This window comes from Moschus berezovskii, chromosome 22, assembly GCF_049115385.1.
Source record: "Moschus berezovskii isolate FMDL1 chromosome 22, NW_MosBer_1.0, whole genome shotgun sequence".
Taxonomy (NCBI): Eukaryota; Metazoa; Chordata; class Mammalia; order Artiodactyla; family Moschidae; genus Moschus; species Moschus berezovskii.
This window is the reverse complement of record NC_142481.1, coordinates 47,792,111-47,816,572: the sequence shown is the minus strand read 5'-3', so window position 1 is coordinate 47,816,572 and position 24,462 is coordinate 47,792,111. Positions and strand designations below refer to the sequence as shown.

The following is a 24,462-nucleotide window of genomic DNA, read 5'->3' as shown; positions in this document are numbered from 1 at the left end:
CATTCTTTTGCTTTTGTATATTCCCTTTCCTAGTACTTTGTGTGGGCTTCCCTGGTGGCTCAGAGGTTAAAGCTTCTGCCTCCAATGCGGGAGACCCGAGTTCGATCCCTGGGTTGGGAAGATCCCCTGGAGAAGGAAATGGTAACCCACTCCAGTATTCTTGCCTGGAGAATCCCATGGACGGAGAAGCCTGGTAGGCTACAGTCCACGGGGTCGCAGAGAGTCGGACAGGACTGAGCGACAGAACGGAATGGAACGGAGTACTTTGTGTGGGGGAGAAAACTGTTCTTTCCCTACTGAATTGTTTTGGCCCCTTGTCAAAAATCAGTTGACTGTAATGTAAGGGTTTATTTCTGAACTCTGTCTGTTCCACTGATCTCTTATCTTTATGGCAGTACCACGTTGTTTTAATTACTGTAGCTTCTACCTTTCATTCTGGATTCCTTTTATTACTTTTTCTTGCCTTATTTCTGTGACTAGAATTTCCAGTATAAAGTTGAATAGAAGTGGCAAGAGCAGACGTCATTGTCTTGATTCCTGATCTTTGGGGCGAAGCATTCTTTTACCATTGAGCATGACATTAGTGATTGGATTTTTCGTAAATGCCTTTTTATCAGATTAAGGAAGTTCCTGTCTATCCCTAGTTTGCTGAATGCTTTTTACTATGATGATAGGATGTTGAATTTTGTCAAATGTTTTCTGTGTCTGCTGAGATTGTCATGTAGTTTTTTATCCTTTGTTCAGTTGATATGGGGAGTTGCAATAACTGATTTAAGGATGTTTAGCCATTCTTGGGTTTGTAGGATAAGTCCCATTTGGTCATGGTATATAATAATTTTTGTATGTTACTGGGTTTGGTTTGCTAGTGTTTTTATTGAGTAGTTTTGTGTCTATATTCAGAAGAGGTTTTGATTTGTGATTTTCTTTCCTTGTGGTGTCTTCGATTTCTGTTTTAGGGTAATAATGGCCTCTTAGAATGAGTTGGAAAGTGTCCCTCTACTGGTTTTGTAAAATTTTATGGAAGATTGGTTTTAATTCTTAACTGTTTGATAGAGTTCATCAGTGAAGTCACATGATCCTGGACATTTTTTGTGTGAAAAGTTTCAGTCATTAGTTGTTAAACATCTATTCATATTTTCTTTTCCTCCTTGAATCAATTTTGGTATTGTATGTATTTCTAGGCATTTGCTCACGTTATCTAGGTTATCTAAATTGTTGACATACATTTTTTGAGAATATTCTCTTGGAATTCTTAAAATCAGTAGTAATGTTCCTAGTTTCACTCCTGAGTAAGTAATTTAAGTCTTTTTTTTTTTTTTTTGTCAGTTCATCTATCTAAAGGTTTGTCAACTTTTGAGTTTTTTAAGAATCTATTTGGTTTCATTTATACTATACTCCTCTTGCATGCTTTTGATTAGTTAGCTCTTTTTTATCTGTTGTCTTAATATGAAATATAGTTTACTGACTTGAGAGTCTTCTGTTTTATTTTATTTATTTATTTTTTTGTGATCAAGAGGCTTTATTGGGCAATCGCTCTCAGGCAGAACTCCCAGGAGCAAGCAGGGAGGAGCGGGAGTCTGCTACTGTTTTAATATATACATTTACAGCTATGAATTCCCCTTTGAGCATTCAGTTCAGTTCAGTTCAGTTCAGTCGCTCAGTCATGTCCGACTCTCCGCGACCCCATGAATCACAGCACGCCAGGCCTCCCTGTCCATCACCAACTCCCGGAGTTCACTCAGACTCATGTCCATAGAGTCGGTGATGCCATCTAGCCATCTCATTCTCTGTCGTCCCCTTCTCCTCCCACCCCCAACCTTTCCCAGCATCAGAGTCTTTTCCAGTGAGTCAACTCGTTGCATGAGGTGGCCAAAGTACTGGAGCTTCAGCTTTAGCATCAGTCCTTCCAATGAACACCTAAATCCCTTAAAGTTTGGTATGTTGTGTCTTCTTTTTCAATCATCATCAGAAAGTATATTAGAAAGTATTTCCTAATTTCTCTTTTCCAACCCATTGGTTGTTTAGGAATGTATTATTTAATTTTGGTTGGTGAATTTTTGAGACTTCTTTCTGTTATTGATTTCTAATTTCATTCTATTGTGGTTGAAGTATATACTTTGTATGATTTAAATCCTGTTATATTTACTGAAGCTAATTTTATGGTCTGGTATGTGAAAGATATTGCTTGCATATTGAGAAGGATATATATTCTGCTCTTGTTTAATGGAGTGTTCTATAAACACCTGTTAGGTCTAGTTGGTTTACAGTGTTGTATAGATACATTGTTGATCTAGTCATTTCCCTTCTTTTTTTTCAGCTGATGAATTAATTAGTCCTAAAGATATTGATCCTATTCAGCGTTTTGTCCCACCACAGAATCAACGAAATGTGAGCATGAGGTTTTCCAATCAGGTAAAGAGATTTTATTTCATGATTTAGACTTATCCAGACATTTAAAGCTTAATTAAAGAATAAATTTTATTCTAAATGGGTTTTTATTGTTCCTTGTGAGAGCAAGGCATTTCTCTGTTCTGGTTAGTTAAGATTTACTTGTGGTAAAGGTTATTTGTTAATGAGAAAGTATAAGTCGGATGTTTACAACAAGATGTCTCACAGGTAAACATTTTCACCTTCACAGTGGGTGACTTTACAGTGTCAAATGTCTTTAAGAAGATTTATGTGTGGGTAGCATTGGGACAGATGAGATGGCTCTGTTACATGAAAGCCCCCCCTACCCCATGCTTGATATCTATCTAGTGATGTGTCTCTGTGATAGGCCTAAGTGATGGACAGAGCTGATCTTAGTACTTGGTGACATGTCGGGGAAAGGAATAGTTAAATTTTTTTACATTTAGTAGCTATAGATTCAGACTGTGTTGTGTCAACAAAATAAGTGTTTGCAGGATCAGCAAGATTGATGTTGACTTGAGCATACCCTCAAGTATTAAATGATACCAGTAATGAGGACTGTTAAAATGAAAATGTGTGGATTGTTGAAACTGCCTGAGGAGAAAGGGAATGAACTTGAGTATGTGCCTGGGATTCCAAGCAGTTAAAATGTATTTAGTAAGAATAGCATCATCAGTAACAGAAAATATGCTTACAAATAAGCATTATAAAATGCTCCTTTTACTTTAAATATATATGTATAATACACAAACACACACACATAAATGCTTGTTTTAATGAGAGAAAGGGAAAGCCAGCCAGCCTCATTAGTAGGTTCTGTCACACTATTTCTCTGCTTCTTTTGCTGGTCCTCAACAAAACATCTAGTTGCTATGAGTGGTTTATATATGAAAAACTTTGGGGGAGACTTTTAAGTAAATGGTAAGATTTTCTCAGGAACATAAAAATGCCTGTGTTAGTATGTGATAGACATTTTATGCTGGTCTGTTAGTTCCCATATAAGGAAGAGATTTGGGCTTTGTCTTTATTTACCACTTGTCTCACTGCAGTACAAGTGTACATTCTGGATGTATTTGAGACATGCGGTTTTACCTGAAGAAATGGGAAAGTGGGAATGTATTTTACTTCATATTGCCTAGTGCTGTGACTCTGAACCATTTTAAGACTAGTATGTTTCATTTACATAGTGTGTGTGACCCACTTGTAGGGTGATGAAATCTCAAGGCCTTTTTTAGAATATAAAGTGACCTGTTGGTCACAGATTTGAGGTATGGGGGCAGGAACCAGATTACATCAAAGCACACAGCTAACATAATGAATAGTTAAAACATTTACTTCATGCTTGCCACATATGATGAGGGCTTGGGAGAAGGCAATGGCAAGCCACTCCAGTACTCTCTGACACGACTGAGCGACTTCACTTTCACTTTTCACTTTCACACATTGGAGAAGGAAATGGCAACCCACTCCAGTGTTCTTGCCTGGAGAATCCCAGGGACGGCAGAGCCTGGTCGGCTGTCGTCTATGGGGTCACACAGAGTTGGACACGACTGAAGCGACTTAGCAGCAGCAGCAGCAGCAGTGGGTTATGTATAATTTTTTACATACAATGTACTTGCAGCTCTCTCTCCCACTCAAAAAATCAGGGTACACGTGAGTGAGAGTGAATTTTATAAAGCATTTACTATAGGTGTACTTTTTATATGGAAATCATCTGTGCCTCCCATGTGGAGCTACATCCTATCTAAGAGCCTTTCTCTAGGGCCATCTCCTGTACACAAGAGTACATACTGCATGATTACATTTATGGGAAGTACTAGAACAAGCAACACTATCCAGTTCAGTTCAGTTCAGTCGCTCAGCCGTGTCTGACTCTTTGCGACCCCATGAATCACAGCACGCCAGGCCTCCCTGTCCATCACCAATTCCCGAGTTCACTCAAACTCATGTCCATCGAGTCAGTGATGCCATCCAGCCATCTCATTCTCTGTCGTCCCCTTCTCCTCCCACCCCCAATCCTTCCCCGCATCAGAGTCTTTTCCAGTGAGTCAACTCTTCGCATGAGGTGGCCAAAGTATTGGAGTTTCAGCTTTAGCATCAGTCCTTCCAATGAGTATTCAGAGTTGATTTCCTTAGGATTGACTGGCTTCATCTTCTTGTTCTCCAGGGGACTCTCGAGAGTCTTCTCCAGCACCACAGTTCAAATGCATCAATTCTTCAGTGCTCTACCTTCTTAATGGTCCAGCTCGCACATCTGTACATGACTACTGCAAAGACCATAGCCTTGACTATATGGACCTTGGTCAGCAAAGTGGTGTCTTTGCTTTATAATATGCTGTCTAGGTTTGTCATATCTTTCCTGCCGAGAAGCAATCACCTTTTAATTTCATGGCTTCAGTCACCATCTGCAGTGATTTTAGAGCCCAAGAAGAGGAATTCTGTCACTGCTTCCACCTTTTTCTCTTCTATTTGCCATGAAGTAATGGGTCTGGGTGCGATGATCTTAGTTTCCCTTTGAGTTTTAAGCCAGCTTTTTCACTCTCCTCTTTCACCCTCACCAAGAGACTCTTTAGTTCCTCTTCACTTTCTACCATTAAAGTGTTATCATCAGCCTATCTGAGATTGTTGATATTTCTTCCAGAAATCTTAATTCCAGCTTTAGCAGAGTAGAAAGAAACGCCAGTTTAGAGGAGCAGAAAGAAAAGCATTGTGAGCAGTAGCAGATATATTTAATAGTATTGTGAGATTTTGACCAAAAGAAAACAAAACACGAAAACCTTTGCAGACTTGAGAATATAAGTTCCTAGAGATCAGTTCAGTTCAGTTCAGTTCAGTCGCTCAGTCGTGTCCGACTCTCCGCGACCCCATGAACCACAGCACGCCAGGCCTCCCTGTCCATCACCAACTCCCGGAGTACACTCAAACTCATGCCCACAGAGTCGGTGATGCCATCCAGCCATCTCATTCTCCGTCGTCCCCTTCTCCTCCCGCCCCCAACCTTTCCCAGCATCAGAGTCTTTTCCAGTGAGTCAACTCGTCTCATGAGGTGGCCAAAGTATTGGAGTTTCAGCTTTAGCATCAGTCCCTCCAATGAACATCCAGGATTGATCTCCTTTAGAATGGACTGGTTGGATCTCCTTGCAGTATAAGGGACTCTCAAGAGTCTTCTCCAACACCACAGTTCAAAAGCATCGATTCTTCCATGTTTTATTCATTTCCGTAGCTTCAGTATCTGTCATAGTACCCTAACACCTGTTGTATAGGAGGTTCTCAGTGTTTAACTTGAATGTTTGTGTGTGCTTAAAGGTGTATGTGAGAGGAAGGTATGTCATGGGAAATAGTGGACTTATGCAAATATCTAAATCTATTTCTTTAATCCTGACCCCTTTCCTGCTATCTAAACTTTAAGTTTTAACTACCTGGTGATCGTCTCTCCACAGATCTAGTAGTAAAACTCAGCATTTCTGGGTGTATACTTAATTCCAACTCATTGAGTTATATACATTAAATATGTATATCTTTTTGTATGTCAATTATATCTCAGTAAAGTAGTTTAAAAAAAAGAAACCCAACATTTATGATGCCAGATTTATCTTCTTTGTATTCGTAGTCCCCATCTTGGATAAGGACTGTCTTCTTGTGCCAGTAGCTCTTATATTCAGGTGGTTATCATATTGGCTTTGCCTTCACAGAAGCATCTCCATTTGTTTCTTCATAATTATTCCCACTGCCATGTATCACTCAGGCTTCATTACTACTCAGTGGCATGGTTTTAATAATCTCTGTCTGTCTTTCATTTCTCCTCCTGTTTACTCTCTGTGCTTGAGAACACAGGATCTTATAAAATATGAGTTCATTTATCTCATTTCCTGAAAACCTTCCATGACAAACTGTTGCCTACAGGGTAGAGTCGAAATTCCATATCCTCACATAGTCACTTCATTTCCTTGTTTTTCACTTACATCTTGCAGTTTCTGCAAATGTCTCCCAACCACCCCTGTACTACAGTCTCAGCTGACTTGCTGATCTACTATTCACCCACTCCCAGGCCTCCACTCTGCGTACAGCCTTCATCCTGAAACCCTGGCCTCTCACACAGAATCCTTTAAAATCCAAGCCCTATACAGCCTCTTCCTTTGCCTACATGTGAACGTTATGCACATAGATGCATTTTGTAAAAAGTGAAATAATACAGAGGATATCGCAATGCAGTTGTGTTATGTTTGGGAGTATTAACCAGTTTGCAATTTCCCCATTTCCAGAAAAGTCTTTTTAAAAACAAAACCAGATCGATTTTCACCTCTGACTCTAAATATCTGAATAATGTAAATGTAACCCTTAGAGAAAGTCATATGCTTATCTTAACTTCTACCATTTCATTGTTCTTTACCTTCTGAATGTCCCTGCCTTCTTCTGTAATTCTCTTTCTGTTTGCACAGCTTTCTGTAGACATTATTTATGAGTAGGTCTTTTAGCAAATTCCTTAGTTTTCCTTTGTCTGATAATGTCTATTTCCCTTTCATTTCTGAAGGATACTTTCATTATATGCAGGATTCCTAATTGATGGTTGTTTCCTTTAATTCAGTAAGAATTATTGTATACTTCCTCTGGCCTCCATAATTTCAGTTGAGAAGTGAAGTGAAAGTTGCTCAATCATGTCCGACTCTTTGCGACCTCATGGACTAGTCCATGAAATTCTCCAGGCCAGAATACTGGAGTGGGTAGCCTTTCCCTTCTCCAGGGAATCTTCCCAACCCAGGGATCGAACTCAGGTCTCCTGCATTGCAGGTGAATTCTTTACCAGCTGAACCACAAGGGAAGCTGTTGAGAAATCCCTTTCCAATTCAAATTTGTGTTCTTCTACAGATAATATTCCATTTCTCTTGGACTAAGTCTACTTATGCCCATGGGTGGAAGGCCAGGAGATAACTAACTCAGCTGATGCAGTTATCATCAGCTCAGATGTATCAGCTCACTTGCTGGTTTCTAGGTGTGGATCAGGGGTTGGGTAATCTTATCACTGCTGTGAAGCTGCTTCTATAGGCTGCAAAACTCCATGCTGGTGTACTGGTTGTGGAGTGAGGGTTGGGATGGTCCTTGGAGCTTTACTGCTGCTATCATGGATGAATTGGACTGCCCACTAAAACCTGATTTGTGGAGCAGGGGTCATGACAGTTCACTGGGGCGTCTTTGCTGATGCTACAGTTGTACTGACCCATCAAGTGCACTGGTTGTAAAGCAGAGGTTAGGTGGGCCCACCAGGGTTTTGATGCTGCTGGTGAAGGCAGAATGGCCAACTGGTAACCCTCAAGTAGAGGAGCCCGAGTTGGATCTTTCCACTTGGTCACTGTTGTGGTTCTTGTTTCCTAGTCCTTTAGGCAGGGAGAAGAGACTTTTGTGTTTATGTTTTTGGTCTATGCTTGTTGGTTATGTCAGGCTGCAGGCCTGTCTAGTCCTCAGCGCAATGTGTATTGGATCTTAGGAATCTCACCACATTGCCATTCTTCAGGTCCTGAGGTTGGTTTAGCTAGCCAAGTCCACTGCCTTCTTTCCAGCCCTCAGAGTTCTTGACTCATTATCCATTGGATTATGTTCAGGGTAAATAATTAAAAGTTATATGAGTGTTGTTCCTTCTTGCCCTTTTTTTCATGGATAGTTAATCTTCCTAAGTCTTTCTGTGATTAAAAATTAGAGTTAAGATTTGCTCTGTTCCTTACTTTTTTTCTGTAGAATAATTTTTTTAAATATTTGCTATCATTTATTGAACAACAACAATTGAACACTTATCTTTAAATTATTTTATTTAGTTTTGGCTGCACTGAGTCTTTGTTGCTGCGCACAGACTTTCTCTAGTTGCAGCCCGTTGGCACGACTCTTTATTGCAGTTCACTGGCCTCTCGTTGCGGAGGCTTTTGTTGCTGTGGAACACAGGCTCTAGGGGGCGAGGGCTCAGTATTTGTGAACTGCAGGACCTAGAGCACAGGCTCAGTAGCTGTGGCACACAGGCTTAACTCCTCCACAGTGTGTGGGATCTTCCAGAACCAGGGATCAACCACATGTCCCTTGCAATGGCAATGTCCCTTGCATTGGCAGGCTGATTCGTTACCACTGAACCACCAGAGATGTTCTGTACATTTATTTTTAGTAAAAGCTTTATTGAGATAAAATTTACATTCTATATAGTTCACTAATTTAAAGTATACAATTCAATGGATTTTAGTATATTCATCACAATAAATTTTAGAATATTTTCATGACCCCAGTCACTCTCCACAGTCACTCTCCACTTTCTTCAACCTTCCTCTCTCTCCCTGTCCCAGCCCTGCTTCTGCTGCTGCTGCTAAGTCGCTTCAGTTGTGTCCAACTCTGTGTGACCCCATAGTTGGCAGCCCACCAGGCTCCCCCATCCCTGGGATTCTCCAGGCAAGAACACTGGAGTGGGTTGCCATTTCCTTCTCCAGTGCATGAAAGTGAAAAGTGAAAGTGAAGTTGCTCAGTCGTGTCCGACTCTTCGCGACCCCATGGACTGAAGCCTACCAGGCTCCTCCGTCCATGGGATTTTCCAGGCAAGAGTACTGGAGTGGGGTGCCATTGCCTTCTCCCATCCCAACCCTAGGCAACTGCGAATCTACTTTCTGTCTATATGGATTTTCCTATTCTGGGTATACCGTATAAATGATTTCATATAGTGTGTGGTATTTTGTGACTGGCTTTTTTCACTCCACACAATGTTTTCTAAGTTCATAGAAAACATTGTTAGAGCATATATCAGTATTTCAGTCCTTTCTGTGGCCAAATAAAATTTCATTGTGTGTATTTACCACCCTTTATTTATCCATTCATCTGGTGATGGACATTTGGGTTTTTCCCACTTTCTGACTACTGTAACTAATGCTGCCATGAAATTTGGTACACAAAGTTGTTTGTGACTTGTTTTCATTTTTCTTGGTTATAATGGAATTGCTGAGTTATTTGATAATTTTATGCTTAACATTTTGAGAACTGCAGGCTGTTTTTCAAAGTGATTGCACCATTTTGACCTACTGGCAGTGTATGAGGGTTCCAATTTCTCTACATTCTTGTCACTACTTATTGTTATCTTTTTGATTATAGTCTTCTAGTGTGTAAAATGTGGTTTTGATTTGCATTTCCCTAGTTACTCTAGTTAATAAAGCCATTGAGCATCTTTTTATGTGTTTTAGGGGGAATATGTATATGTATCTGTTTGGGCAAGTGTCTCAAGATATTTTGGTCATTTTAAAATTGGGTTCTTTGTCTTTTTATTATTGTTTTGTAATATTTCTTTATGTCTTCTGCATATGAGTTCCTTCTATTATTTGCAAATATTTCCTCCCATTTGGTGAACTACTATTCCAGTTTCTTGATGGTTTCATTTGAAGAACAATTTCCAATTTGATAGTCTGATTTATCAGTTTTTTCTTTTTTGGTTGCTGTGCTTTTGGTGTCATATCTAAGAAATCATTGTCTAATCCAGGATCACAAAGACTTATGCCTGTGTTTTCTTCCAAGAATTCTATAGGTTTAGCTCTTATATTTACACCTATGATTCATTTTGAGTTAATAGTAGGCATTCAACTCCATTGTTTTTATGCGGATATCCAGTTGTTAGAGCACCATTTGTTGTATTTCCTGCCTGATCATTTTCTTTTTTATTACTGTGGTAAAATATGCATTGCATGGTATTTATCAATTTAACCATTCATAAGTGTACATTCAGTGGCATTAAATTTGCAATGTTACATAACCATCACTGCTATCTATACCCAAAACTTTTTCATCATCTCCAACAAAAACTCTGTACCCTTTAAACAATGACTCACTCTACTCCCCTCCCTCCAGCTCCTGGTAACCTCTGTTCTACTTTCTGTCTTTATGAATCTGTCTGTTCAATGTACCTCATGTAAGTAGAACCATGCAATATTTGTCTTTCTGTGTCTAGCGAATTTCTAGACATAATACCCAAGGTAATTTTTGTGTTTTGTTGATGTAGTGTTTTGCTTTCTTCCTGTTGGTTATTTTTCACATACCTGGTGATCCTTCTTTGTTCAGTTGTATGTTAGGTAATAGATGGTCTGATTATTCTCAGTGTATTAAGTGATCTCCCCCCACCCCCCAGTCCCAACAGGAGGTGAGAAAGAGTTTTGTCTCTTGTTGATCTTGGTGGGGAACAAACATGCCCCTCATCACCCTTGCCAAATGAGGCCAAGACTGGAAACATTAACTCACCCCAGCCAGTTTGTTCAGTATATTAAAAGAACAAGCATTTGAGAGCCCACTGCCAAAACAGGGGACACAGGTTTGATCCCTGGTCCAGGAGGATCCCACATGCTGCAGAGCAGCTAAGCCTGTGCATCGCAGTTACTGAGCCTGCCATACTGCAACTACTAAAGTTCACATGTCTAAGCCCATGCTTCCCAACAAGGGAAGCCCACTGCAATGAGAAACCTTCACACTACAATAAAGAGTAGCCTCCTCTCACCACAACTAGAGAAAGCCCATGTGCAGCAATGAAGATCCAATGTAGCCAAAAATAAGTAAGTAAAAGATAATGTAAAATATTTAAAAAGAGAGAAAAGAACTTCGTTTTATTGCTGATGGTGGTTCTTGTGTGGGGCCTCAGGCTAGCCACTGTGGCCTTTAATCAGTTCTGTGTCATGCCCCACTTCTCCCATAAGCCCTCCATTATATCTGCAAACCAAGTGCCGCTCTGGAACCTCTGTGTTTGGTGGATCAGCTCCCATACTCCGGCAGCATTGTGGTGATGCTCTAAGTGGTATAGTTTGGCGATATAGGCTTCCTCTGCTCTGCTTTCTTCATTAATGCACTTCTGTTTGCCATCTTTTACACTAGAAATGTGTTGAAATGTCTTATTTTTTGCCCTCTTTTCTCTTTATTGCTATGGCTTTAGTCTTTTTTGTTTATTTTTAACATCTATATGGTCATTTCTGTGGGATCTGCAGAGGAATAAGAATTCAGTGGTGTAAGTGCTCACACCACTGTCTAGAACTAGAAGCCTCACTTCGCATGCTAGTTTCTCATTGTTTCTCTTAAGTATCTTTTTCTCCAGCCACACTTTGTGCTTCTTCAGATCTTGGCTGATGAACCTAACACTGGGATTTGAGCAGAGTAGATGTTCACTGAACAGTTGTGATAGCCCCAAGTAGATGCAAGCTAAGTAGATGCAAACCAAGTAAATTAAATACCAAAATTTTCCAACTTGGTAAAGAAACGTGTGAAAGAGAATAATTTACACCAAACTGTTAATCTGTTCTTTTTTTCTTGTAGATAGAGTAATAGTGCCTGCTCTACTTTCCTATGTCATGTCTGATTTGGAAAAGATAAATTATGCAAAAGATCATATTATCTAATCATCCTGTAAATTCCTCCCTGAAAATAAATCGACTCTTTTGTGACCATATAGACTGCCAGTCTTCTCTGCCCATGAGATTTCCCAGGCAAGAATCCTGGAGTGGGTTGCCATTTCCTTCTCTGTTTTAACATTTGTCATGTCATTGTAGTTGGTTTACATGCCTGCCTCTCTGGCAGGGGTCCTCAGAGTAGGGAATGTGTCTTATTCTTCTTTGTCTTCTATTAAGACTAGTTTGGTATTTGACAGGACTAGAGAAAGGAAATGAGAGAAATAGAAAACCACTATTGATTTTTGCATCTAATGATTATAGGCATTGTACAAACTGTTTTATATGTATTATGTCAGAGTTTAATGCTTTTCTGAAATAAATATTATTATACTTGTTTTATAGATTGATAGTATAAGTCTCAGAAAGGTTTGGTAATTTTTCCAAGGTCGTACAGTTGTCAGGTGGCAGAACCAATACAAAGTTGTAAACTGAAGAAGGAAAAGTGAAAGGGATGTCAAGCATGGAAGCAGTGATTTTTGTAATGGTATGAAGGAGTTAAAAGAGGAAATATTTTGCTTCCTGAACAACCTACCTTAATACCACATCACAGAAAACTCATTTCACTTGTGCTTTAGGACACTGAGAGGCTTGTGGAAATGATCTGAAAAATAAAGTGGAAAGGTGTTATATCTGTGCAAAATGTATGTTGAGATTCATAATATATATCATTTATCATGTTTAAAAGGTGTAATTGTCACTTTCTTCTTCCCTGTTAGTACTGAGATGAGACCAAGTCCTCAGGTCTAGGAGTTCCTTCTTCCTTATCCAAAGGAAAATAATTTTCAGAGGTTATAAGCTGCTTTATTTGAGAGTTTGCCCTCCCTTCTTTCACCCTAACTTGTTCCTATTAGGGGAGCCCATCATTTTCTGTTGCCTAGGTAATTCTGATGCCATCTATCTGCTGATTAGCTGTGAATGAGACTTAGACTGTTCACACTACAGAGCCTCTAATCGTGTTAACATGAGAAAAGTTGTTTGGAGACTGTGTTTGTTTCAAACCTTTGCTACTCATTCGTATTGGGAAGAAATTGTAAGCAGCTGACTGTGTACATTTCACATATTCATTGTATTCTGCATTATGGTTTTCCACTGGGGATAAGGTAACGCTAAAAGGACATCCTTTTGTAGCAGCTGGGGGCTTTCTGGAGTTCTGTAGCAAATGGGCTTTATTTTGAAGTATGTGTTATACTATTCGACATACAGAAGATTCCTGGTTCAATAGGAAAGCAAACTTAATATCTTTCTAAATGTTTGCAGGATTCAATCTGAAACTAACATGTTTAACAGGCAATAGAATAAGACCAGCCAGGAATTGGTTTTCTTTTCTTCATTTTTATAGCAATTTACAAAAAATTGAACTTGTTTCTTGAAATAGACACTGAGTACAGTAGAAATTTTATATAAGTAAGCCATTCTACTATCAAAGGAAGAGTCAGGAAAAAAACTGATCTGAAAATACTATTTTAATATTCAAGAATATAAATAGTAGAGATTTCATAGAAACATGGTAGTTGTTTCCATTAACCCTGCAGTTAATGGAAAGTTACAAGGTTGTGTTGCTCTTGCACATGGCTCATGATAGGAACTGAAACTCTGAGAGCAGTCAATTTTGGAAAGTCAGGGTACGGGTAATGCAGATAGCTGAGTAAAGGGATGTTCAAGGAAGGGCATGATAAGGATCTAACAAGAAGGTAAAACAGTGTCACTGGATTGAAAGTGTAAAGGATTTTAACTCTGAGACAGTGGTTCAAGAAAGCTGACTGCCTAGTTGGCTAGGGAGAACAGCACAGCATTGGCAGAAATTCAAGTGCTGGTGTTTAGACCTTGCATGATTCACCTTAGTGTAATCTGGAGAAGGTCTCTTAGCATTTATGAAGGGTAGTTCTCTAATCTGTGAAATTATTTGGCTGAATCTTATTCATGAATCTCTGTCTAGCACTTTCGTTGCTGGCTTCCATGATCTAGGTTACTGGTAACTTTTGAGTGATTTTAGTAGATAGTGTGCTCAGAAGCCAGATTGTAGGGAGTTAAAGAGTGATTAAATGGTGGGAGACCATCTGTTCAGGAAGTAAGTGTGCTGCAATTCAAGACAGGTTATAAGCCTACCCTAATTTAGTAGATATGTATATAGCACAGCTAAATATGGATTTATACCTGCTTCCCTTTTTTACATTCTTGTTTCAGATATGTTCACAGTTTTAAAAGGTTTATTAATCTTAGGTGATTTAGGGAAATTTTGCATGAAGCTCAGTTTTATTTGTTCATTCTAATGCTCTGAAATAGTTTAACTAGTTTGAGACATAATTTCTACTTAAAGGATTAAAAAAAAAACTCTACTTCATTAGCTTGGCAAAGAAAGAAAGTGCTTTTGTGGGACCAAAAACCCAAAATTATCTACAAGCATGGGAATGAATTTGAGTGCTGAGCAGAAGTTTGTGTGATTATCATAATGAAACAGCATAAAATAGTCAAGGCATCAGAAATGCTTCTGAAAGCCTAGTCTGCATATGAGTTCTCTTCAGGAATACTGTCTTCAGTCTTTAAGGGAAATAAAAGGCTCCTATTAACTAGTATTTATACCAGAGCCAATAAAAATTAAATGCTTTGTCAAAGGCATCCAGACCTGAGAAAAGTTAAATTTGAAGTTAAAAAAAAAGATTAAGTATAATAACATCATTCTAATTAACCCACTGGACTTGTTAAAATTAAAAGTTCCAATAATAGGCATGAGATATAATGAAAGATTTCATCTACAAGATGAAAAATCTTATAGTAATGGCTGAAATGTAAAAGAAGAAAAATAGTCCAAAGCAAGAAAACAAGGTTTATTATCCAGAATAAGGATGTGCTGGGTCCTGTTTGATCTAGTACTTATGTTTGATCTAATACTTATGATCTAGTATTGTTTTAATGAATCTACTACAAGTATCAATTTGTGCCCTCTCATGATTCAACACCGGAGAAGGCAGTGGCAACCCACTCCAGTACTCTTGCCTGAGAATCCCATGGACGGAGGAGCCTGGTAGCCTACAGTCCATGGGGTCGCTAAGAGTCGGACACGACTGAGTGACTTCACTTTCACTTTTCACTTTCATGCCTTGGAGAAGGAAATGGCAACCCACTCCAGTGTTCTTGCCTGGAGAATCCCAGGGACAGAGGAGCCTGTTGGGCTGCCGTCTATGGGGTTGCACAGAGTTGGACACGACTGACGTGACTTAGCAGCAGCAGCAGCATGATTCAACACACTGAGCCTACTTATATTCCTGGCATTTTACTCTGAGAACAGAATCCTGTTTATTCATAAACATAAATAAATTAATGAATTTACCTGGGACTTTCCTACTTCCCTTTTTTCTTATTTTTGAATCTTCAAAAAGTTTTAAAGGTCTTTTTGATCTTTGAAGAAAAGTGCACTCTTTATGTCTATTCTGCTGCTGCTGCTAAGTCGCTTTAGTCATGTCCGACTCTGTGCGACCGCATAGATGGCAGCCCACCAGGCTCCCCCGTCCCTGGGATTCTCCAGGCAAGAACACTGGAGTGGGTTGCCATTTCCTTCTCCAATGCAACCGTCTCTTATTTAATGGCTCATATTACAAGGAGCTGCCTTGGGAGCCTACTTCTTGAGGAGCACTGTGCTCTTACAAGGTCCTTAGAGAGTTACAGGTATTTTTTTGCCATTGTACTGAATAAAATATGAGTATTTTTGGCCAGCCTCTTGAAGCAGTATTTTACATTTATGGCATATCATCATGATAGAGTAGATCATGTATGTTGAAGCACCCTTGAGAGAATTCAGGTTCACATTTATCATTTTCAGTGATACCCAAGCTTTGAATCTGAGAAGGTAACTAGCATATTTAAAATACCAATTAAAATGGATTGATCTACTTTGTCAGTCTTTGGAGAAAATGCCAATATGAAAGGAATGTTTTTTAGTATAAAAGCTTAAAGCTTCTAAAGTTAGAATGAAAGTCAGTACTTATTTACTAAACCAAATTTAGAATGAAAGTCAGTACGTATTTACTAAACCATGTACGTATTTATACCAGCAAATTTGGAAAACTCAGCAGTGCCCACAGGACTGGAAGAGGTCAGTCTTCATTCCAATCCCAAAGAAAGGCAATGCCAAAGAATGCTCAAACTACCACACAATTGCACTCATCTCACACACTAGTAAAGTCATGCTCAAAATTCTCCAAGCCAGGCTTCAGCAATATGTGAACCGTGAACTCCCAGATGTTCAAGCAGGTTTTAGAAAAGGCAGAGGAACCAGAGATCAAATTGCCCACATCCACTGGATCATGGAGAAAGCAAGAGAGTTCCAGAAAAACATCTATTTCTGCTTCATTGACTATGCCAAAGCCTTTGACTGTGTGGATCACAATAAACTGTGGAACATTCTGAAAGAGATGGAAATCCCAGACCACCTGACCTGCCTCTTGAGAAACCTGTATGCAGGTCAGGAAGCAACAGTCAGAACTGTACATGGAACAACAGACTGGTTCCAAATAGGAAAAGGAGTACGTCAAGGCTGTATGTTGTCACCCTGCTTATTTAACTTATATGCAGAGTACATCATGAGGAACGCTGGGCTGGATGAAGCACAAGCTGGAATCAAGATTGCCGGGAGAAACATCAATAACCTCAGATATGCAGATGACACCACCCTTATGGCAGAGAGTGAAGAGGAATTCAAAAGCCTCTTGATGAAAGTGAAAGAGGAGAGTGAAAAGGTTGGCTTGAAGCTCAACATTCAGAAAACGAAGATCATGGCATCTTGTCCCATCACTTCATGGGAAATAGATGGGGAAACAGTGTCAGACTTTATTTTTGGGGGCTCCAAAATCACTGCAGATGCTGATTGCAGCCATGAAATTAAAAGACGCTTACTCCTTTGAAGGAAAGTTACGACCAACCTAGACAGCATTAAAAAGCAGAGACATTACTTTGCCAACAAAGGTCCGTCTAGTCAAGGCTATGGTTTTTCCCGTGGTCATGTATGGATGTGAGAGTTGGACTGTGAAGAAAGCTGATCGCCAAAGAATTGATGCTTTTGAACTGTGGTGCTGGAGAAGACTCTTGAGAGTGCCTTGGACTGCAAGGAGATCCAACCAGTCCATTCTAAAGGAGATCAGTCCTGGGTGTTCATTGGAAGGACTGATGCTACAGCTGAAACTCCAATACTTTGGCCCCCTCATGCGAAGAGTTGACTCACTGGAAAAGGCTCTGATGCTGGGAGGGATTGGGGGCAGGAGGAGAAGGGGACGACAGAGAATGAGATGGCTGGATGGTATCACCGACTCGATGGAGGTGGGTTTGAGTGAACTCTGGGAGTTGGTGATGAACAGGGAGGCCTGGCATGCTGTAATTCGTGGGATCGCAAAGAGTCGGACATGACTGAGTGACTGAACTGAACTGAACTGAGCTAAAAACATATACACTTGATCTCTCATTTTTCAAATTAATGAAGAATTATTAAAGAATACTACATATGTATGTAATACATTTTATTTTTAAGAAGGTGGTATAGTATAGTGGCTTTGCATTATACAGGCCTAACTCTAAAACTGATTTCTTCTACTTACTAACTCTGTGACCTTGGAAGGTTTAATTAATCTCTCTAAGCCTCACTTTCTTCCTCTATTAAATAGAGATACTACTTTATAACAATGTGGTTGTAATTAAATGGTAATAGTGTATGAGATGGCTGGATGGCATCACCGACTCTGTGGACATGAGTTTGAGTGAACTCCGGGAGTTGGTGATGGACAGGGAGGCCTGGCGTGCTGTGATTCATGGGGTCGCGGAGAGTTGGACACGACTGAGCGACTGAACTGGACTGGACTGGACTGGAACTGGACTTACACTATCATAGATATTTTTCATATTATTTCTATAAAATGTTCTTTCAAATGCGTACATGACATTTCTTTGGCTATATCAAGTTTCCTGTCTCTTTAATGTGGTAATTTCTATTCTAGAAGTATAGTGGGATTCCCTGATAGCTCAGTTGGTAAAGAACCGAGCTTCTGCAATGCAGGAGACAAGAATCCTCCTGCAATGCAGGTGACCCTGGTTCGATCTCTGGGTCGGAAAGATCCTCTGGAGAAGGGACAGTCTACCCACTCGAGTATTCTTGGGCTTCCCTGGTGGCTCAGCTGGTAAACAATCCGCCTGCAATGCAGGAGACCTGGGTTTGATCCCTGGGTTGGGGAACGGCTATCCACTCCAGTATTCTGGCCTGGGGAATTCCATGGATGTATAGTCCATAGGGTCACAAAGAGTCAGACACAACTGAATGACTTTCACTTCAGCCTAATAAGGGCTGTTTAAGATTTAATGTTTTTTTAATTAATTTATTTAATTGGAGGCTAAACTTTACAATATTGTGGTGGGTTTTGCCATACACTGACATGAATTACATTTTTAAGAAACTGCTGATATGACTAAATTGCTTTCCATCTAAAGGTCTCTACCTACTTTTCTGTTCCTAAATTAAATATGTTATATTCTGTAGAATTCATTAGTTAATGAAAATAAGGCAAGAGATTATAAGATAAAACCATTTTTCATACCTACATAAAAATCATAAAAATGAAAATCACTTTCTAGAAACTTTCCTAACACACACTTGATCTGAATGTATTGTTATAGACCTTGGCCTAGATTGGGGAATGTTTTATTTTCTTATTCAAATGTATCTATATAAACTATAAAACCATATGTTTATTGACTGTACTCCACATACATGATATAATATTAAAAGTATATTAAGAGAACATTAAGATTATCAAGAGCATCTTGTTTTATTCCCTCAAAATAGGGCAGGAAACTGAGATTCAAAAAGTGACAGTCCAAGGTCACACAGGTATATATTCAAGGATGGAATTCAGATGTCCTGAAGTGTGGGCTGGTGAGCCATGTATACCATGGTGAAAGTGCACATTTACTGCATGGTATTAAAGAAAATGGGCAGCTCTGGCGCAACCGACCACGTGCAGAATCGTGGCTGAGATGAGCCACCCCACGCCCAGGGTTAGGGCAGTGGCCGAGAGGAGCTGTACCACGTTCAGGAGGCGGTGGCTGCTTGGGCACCGGAGGGCCGAGAGGAGCTGATCTACATTCAAAGCAGGAGGCACGGCCTTGAGGAGACACCCCTCGTCCAAGGTAAGGTACAGCGGCTGCACCTTGCTGGAGCAGCTGGGAAGAGATACTCCACGACCAAGTGGAATATAAGAATCTAGTGTTCTGGGGAGGAAGGAACAAGATGGCGGAGGGATAAGATGGCAAGACCACTTTCTCCCCCACAAATTCATCAAAAGAACATTTGAACGCAGAGTAAAGTCCACAAAACAACTTCTGAATACTGGCAGAGGACATCAGGCTCCCAGAAAAGCAGCCCATTGTCTTCTAAAGGAGAGAGAAGAAATCCAGCTCCACCCACCAGAACACCGACACATGCTTCCCTAACCAGGGAACCCGGACAAGTCACCCATCCAACCCCGCACACAGCGAAGAAACTACGTAATAAAGAGAACTCCACAAACTGCAAGAAGAGGGAAAGGCCACCCCAAGCAAAGCAATATAAGCAAGATGAAGAGGCAGAGAAATACGCAGCAATTAAAGGAACAAGATAATTGCCCACCAACACAAACAAAAGAAGAAGATATAGGGAATTTACCTGATAAAGAATTTCAAATTTTGATGGTGAAAATGATTCAAAATCTTGAAAGCAAAATGGAGTTACAGATAAATAACCTGGAGAAAAGGATTGAGAAGATGGAAGAAAGATTTAATAAGGACTTAGAAGAAATAAAAAAGAGTCAATATACAATGAATAATGCAATAGATGAGATCAGAAACACTCTGGAGGGAACAAACAGTAGAATAACAGAGGCAGAAGACAGGATAAGCGAACTAGAAGATAGAATTGTAGAAATAAATGAAACAGAGAGGAAAAAAGAAAAACGAATTAAAAGAAATGAGGACAATATTAGAGACCTCTGGGACAATGTTAAATGCTCCAACATTCGAATCATAGGAGTCCCAGAAGAAGAAGACAAAAAGAAAGACCATGAGAGAATACTTGAGGAGATAATAGTTGAAAACTTCCCTAAAATGGGGAAAGAAATAATCACCCAAGTCCAAGAAACCCAGAGAGTCCCCAACAGGATAAACCCAAGGCGAAATACTCCAAGACACATATTAATCAAATTAACAAAGATCAAACACAAAGAACAAATATTAAAAGCAGCAAGGGAAAAGCAGCAAATAACACATAAGGGGATTCCCATAAGGATAACAGCTGATCTTTCAACAGAAACTCTTCAGGCCAGAAGGGAGTGGCAAGACATACTTAAAGTGATGAAAGAAAATACCCTACAGCCCAGATTACTATACCCAGCAAGGATCTCATTCAAATATGAAGGAGAAATCAAAAGCTTTACAGACAAGCAAAAGCTGAGGGAATTCAGCATCACCAAACCAGCTCTCCAACAAATGCTAAAGGATCTTCTATAGACACGATACACAGAAAGAGTGTATAAACTTGAACCCAAAGCAATAAAGAAAATGGCTATGGGATCGTACTTATCAATAATTACCTTAAACGTAAATGGGTTGAAATTTTCAAAAAGGCTAGGAAACAATTCTCATAGCCATCAATAGTTCAGTGTTGAGTTCATGAATAGTTTTTAAAGTTTGGGACAAACTGTAGTATTTGCTATTTGAAGTACTATTTGTAATTGGCATATTACGATGTAACATTGGTCTTCATTTCCATCTTAAAACGCCTAAAAATGCCTAACAGGTTTTTAAATTTGTGAATTTTAGTTGAAATGTATTTTACGATGTTACTAAACCTGCAGAAATATTGAAATATTTCAGAGAACTTATTCACTGTACATTTAATTTATTTTATTTATAAAAGTTATGAACTGTAGAAAGTTTTACTTGTTGGGTCAAATGCTTGTTGCTTCAAATGCTTGTTGCATTTGAAGTGCTAGTTACAAGAAAATCAAATACCTTCAATGTATAAATGCTATTAAGTTTTTAAAGGACTCTGGAGTATAAGTAAGTTTGTTTAAAGAAATTTAGTCTGTTCAACTTGAAAAAAATAAATAAAATTGGAAAAAAAAAAAGAAATACAGAATTCAAGAAGGTTAAGTACATTAATGTCTATAGCTATTAAATATCAGCACTGAATTTTTTACTTGAACAATGTCAGACTCCATATTTCATATTTCTTATATAATAAAGCAGTATATGCAATGATCCCAAAATGCATTCTACTTTCCAATAATGTTTAACTGTAGAACTAGATCATACTTTGTATCTGTTAACAATCAGTATCATTTCATTAATTGTACTTAAGAAATTGACAAAATAAAGACAGATTCTTAATAAAAAAAATAAATAAAAAAAAATAAAGAAAATGGGCTTCCCTGATGGCTCAGCGATAAAGAACCTGACTGCCAATGCAGGAGACATGGGTTTGATCCCTGGCTCAGGAAGATTTCCTGGAAAAGGAAATGGCAACCCACTCTGATATTCTTGTCTGGGAAATCCCATGGACAGAGGAGCTGGGCAGGCTACAGTGTACAGGGTCGCAAAGAGTAGAACACAACTTAGCAACTAAACAACAACAACAAAATTAGAGAAAATACTATTCAGTGACACTAAAAATGATAGGCAGACTATTCAGGACCATCACAATAGGTATAGAGACCACTGCTGTATGATTTTACAGTGGGGACAGAGATTGGATTCAATTCCAAATACAGCATGGGCTAAAGGGAATTTATAGCCAAGGAGCAGGGTAGGGGTCAGTGGATGGAAAATTACTCAGAGGAAATATCACAGGTGAGGGGGATTCTGTTTAAACCAATCCAGCAGCCAACAAGATTCTTTGCTTAAGACAGTCCAGGGTGATCAGATATCACTCGGGGGATGGAAACAGATGAGAAATATGAACAGATACAGAAGGTAAACAGATATTGATGGTGAGGGTTCTAGTTAAATTGACTTAGGATTCTTGCTGAAACTGAGTTTTGTAAGATAGCTCACTGATGAGCCTACGAGGAGGTTCAGAAGCTTGACTAAAGTTTGTTTAAATATAGAATCCTTGTCAGTGGGACTTATTAATGTTGTTTTCCTATGTCTTCATTGTCCCTAATTATGACTAAGAGAGATAGTCTTTTACTATTGCATCTTCCACACAATAAGTAGCATAGTGCTTCTATAGCTAGGCCAACAGTTAATCACTTATTAACCAGTAGGAATGTGAAACCATGTTTACTTTCTGTCATCCCTTTGTTTTTGCCTATGTTGGAAAGTTTTTCATTTATTTTTGGTTTTTTAGTACTCAGAGTTTGACCTTATTAATGCTTATTATATATTAAAATACTTCTTATATGAACTTTTATAATGTCTGCTGATTAAACATTATTGTTAGGCTGTTTTGCAGAAGTTAAGATTTGAATTTGTGAAGAGTTGGAAAGAATGTAAAGGAAGGATTAGCTTCATTAAGTAAGGAGCCATTTGAATATATGTTTTAGATTATATTCAATTTTTTAAAAAATTAAATTTTGAGTATTTGACCTGTTAAATTCCTTTTATCTCTTTGTATGTTTTTTTATTAAGACTGCCCCTATACATATGCAAGTCAGTGTTTTAATTTGGACAAGTGCTTTTTAAAAAATATGTAAGAAAGTTCTGCTTTAAAAATTAGCCCTATATTGATGGTTTTGATTTGGCATAAATAAAACTTAAGTGCCTGTTGCATTTTCTCAGATTACATTATCCTGTTGCATCCCATACTTCTTAAGACTATTAAATTAGAGATGTCAGAATATAATGCCTAGGAAATATATCTTTTGAAAGTCACTTTGAGTGGCTTACAAGAAGGCAATATTCATATAAAGCATATAAATTTCATATAATTTGATAAATTTTATGAATTTTCATGAAAAAATCTTCAGATTTAGTTGTTCTTAATTATTTTTGTGAGCATTTTATTATTTCCTCAGTCTTATTTAAAACATCTTTCATTTGGGAGCCTGTGGTTTGGAGAGCGAAAGGAACACTGTGGCAAGGCCAGACAACTGAACACTGATTATGACTCCTCTATCATTAATCAGAAACTGAAGAAACTAATAAAATTAGCCTAAATATATGAGTTAAAGGTGGCAATGAAGAAATCATTATGTGTAGCCAAGCATGAGCCCTTCCTTACAACTGCGTAAAAATTGTTAAAAGTAGGAGAAAGACTTTTAAGTTCTCAGGAGTGTCTGTGATAATAAAGATTAAAACTAGGCTAATGAAGATAGGGCATTAAGAGATACAAACTACTATGTATAAAATAAATAACTATTAGGATATATTGTACTTCACAGGGAATATAGCCAATATTTTATAACTTTAAATGCAGTATCATCTATAAAAATTTTGAATCACTGTGTTGTAAACTTGAAACTAATATAATATTGTAATTCAGCTATACTTCAATAAGAAGAAGCTAGACTGATGTATTCTAATAATGTTGAGATGCCTTTAGTAATGAATAGATCTTTTCTTTTGAATTGCAGGTATTAACTCACCCAACTATAGAGATGTTTAATTATCCCTGACCTTAAAAAAAAAAAAAAAAAAATCCTCAATTGTGCCCCTCTGTCATGTTCACTTCTTTCTTTCTTTCAAAAATCTTAGAAAAATATTTGTATGATCTCCATTTCTTCAGCTTCCGATCACTACCTATATGCAGCCTGACTGCTTATACCACTGATCTACTAAAATCACATGCAGAAGGTTACTCATAACCTCCTAATTGAAAAATCCATTGATCTCTTTTCAGAGTTTAGCCTCATTGTCCTCAGACATTCAACACCATTGAACACTCCCTTCTTTGAACTTTGTGAAAGCTTAGAAGTAATTTTTGATTGCTCAGTACCTATCTATGTCACTACTTCTCCCCCTCCCAGCCCCAGTCCTGTCAATTCTATGTCCTAAATATTCCTGAAATCTTTTCACTTGCTCCTTCTTCATTCCAACCACTCTGATCTATCAACTGCAGCCCTCCATGAATCTCCTTGTGCCCACTCTCCCTTCTGCAAACCATGTCTATATAGTAGCCATTATAATGTAAGTTAATATAGATAAAATGCTTGGGCAGAAGCTGACCTACGGTAGGCACTATATATGTATTTATTACTGTTGTTCTAAAAATGTAAATTACATTGAGTCTTTTTGTTGTTTGAAACTCTTTTAGTGGCTTTTCATTCTACTTAGATGAAAGCCAAATCCCTTGTTGCCTTAGAAGGCCCTTTTGGGCCTTAACTCCACCCTCTGGGTTGCCTGTTGTGCTCCAAATACCCTAGTTTCCTTTTAGTTCCTCAAACACTTCAAGTCTTTTCTTCTCAGGGCCTTTGCTATTCATTCTGCCTGAGTATTTGTTACTAGATCTTGTTCCTTTTTGCTGTTGAATCCAGTCTCAGATTTAATGACATCTTCCAGGTGAATTATTTTCTGACCATCAATCTAAAGTAGGCCTATCTCCAGTTACTATATTGTATCACCCTTCACATTTATCCATTTTATTCTTATAGCTCAGATACCT

General features: G+C 38.6%; 1 protein-coding gene across 6 annotated transcripts in view; it reads left to right on the top strand.

Moving 5' to 3' along the window:
* Positions 1 to 24,462, top strand: part of PHKB (phosphorylase kinase regulatory subunit beta) — a 233,431-nt gene that overhangs the window by 142,970 nt on the left and 65,999 nt on the right. For all 6 annotated transcript variants that reach the window (XM_055412843.2, XM_055412842.2, XM_055412844.2 and 3 more), the window contains one exon: positions 2,318 to 2,412. In XM_055412843.2, the coding sequence (XP_055268818.2) occupies positions 2,318 to 2,412 (95 nt within the window). The remainder of the gene's footprint in view (positions 1 to 2,317; positions 2,413 to 24,462) is intronic.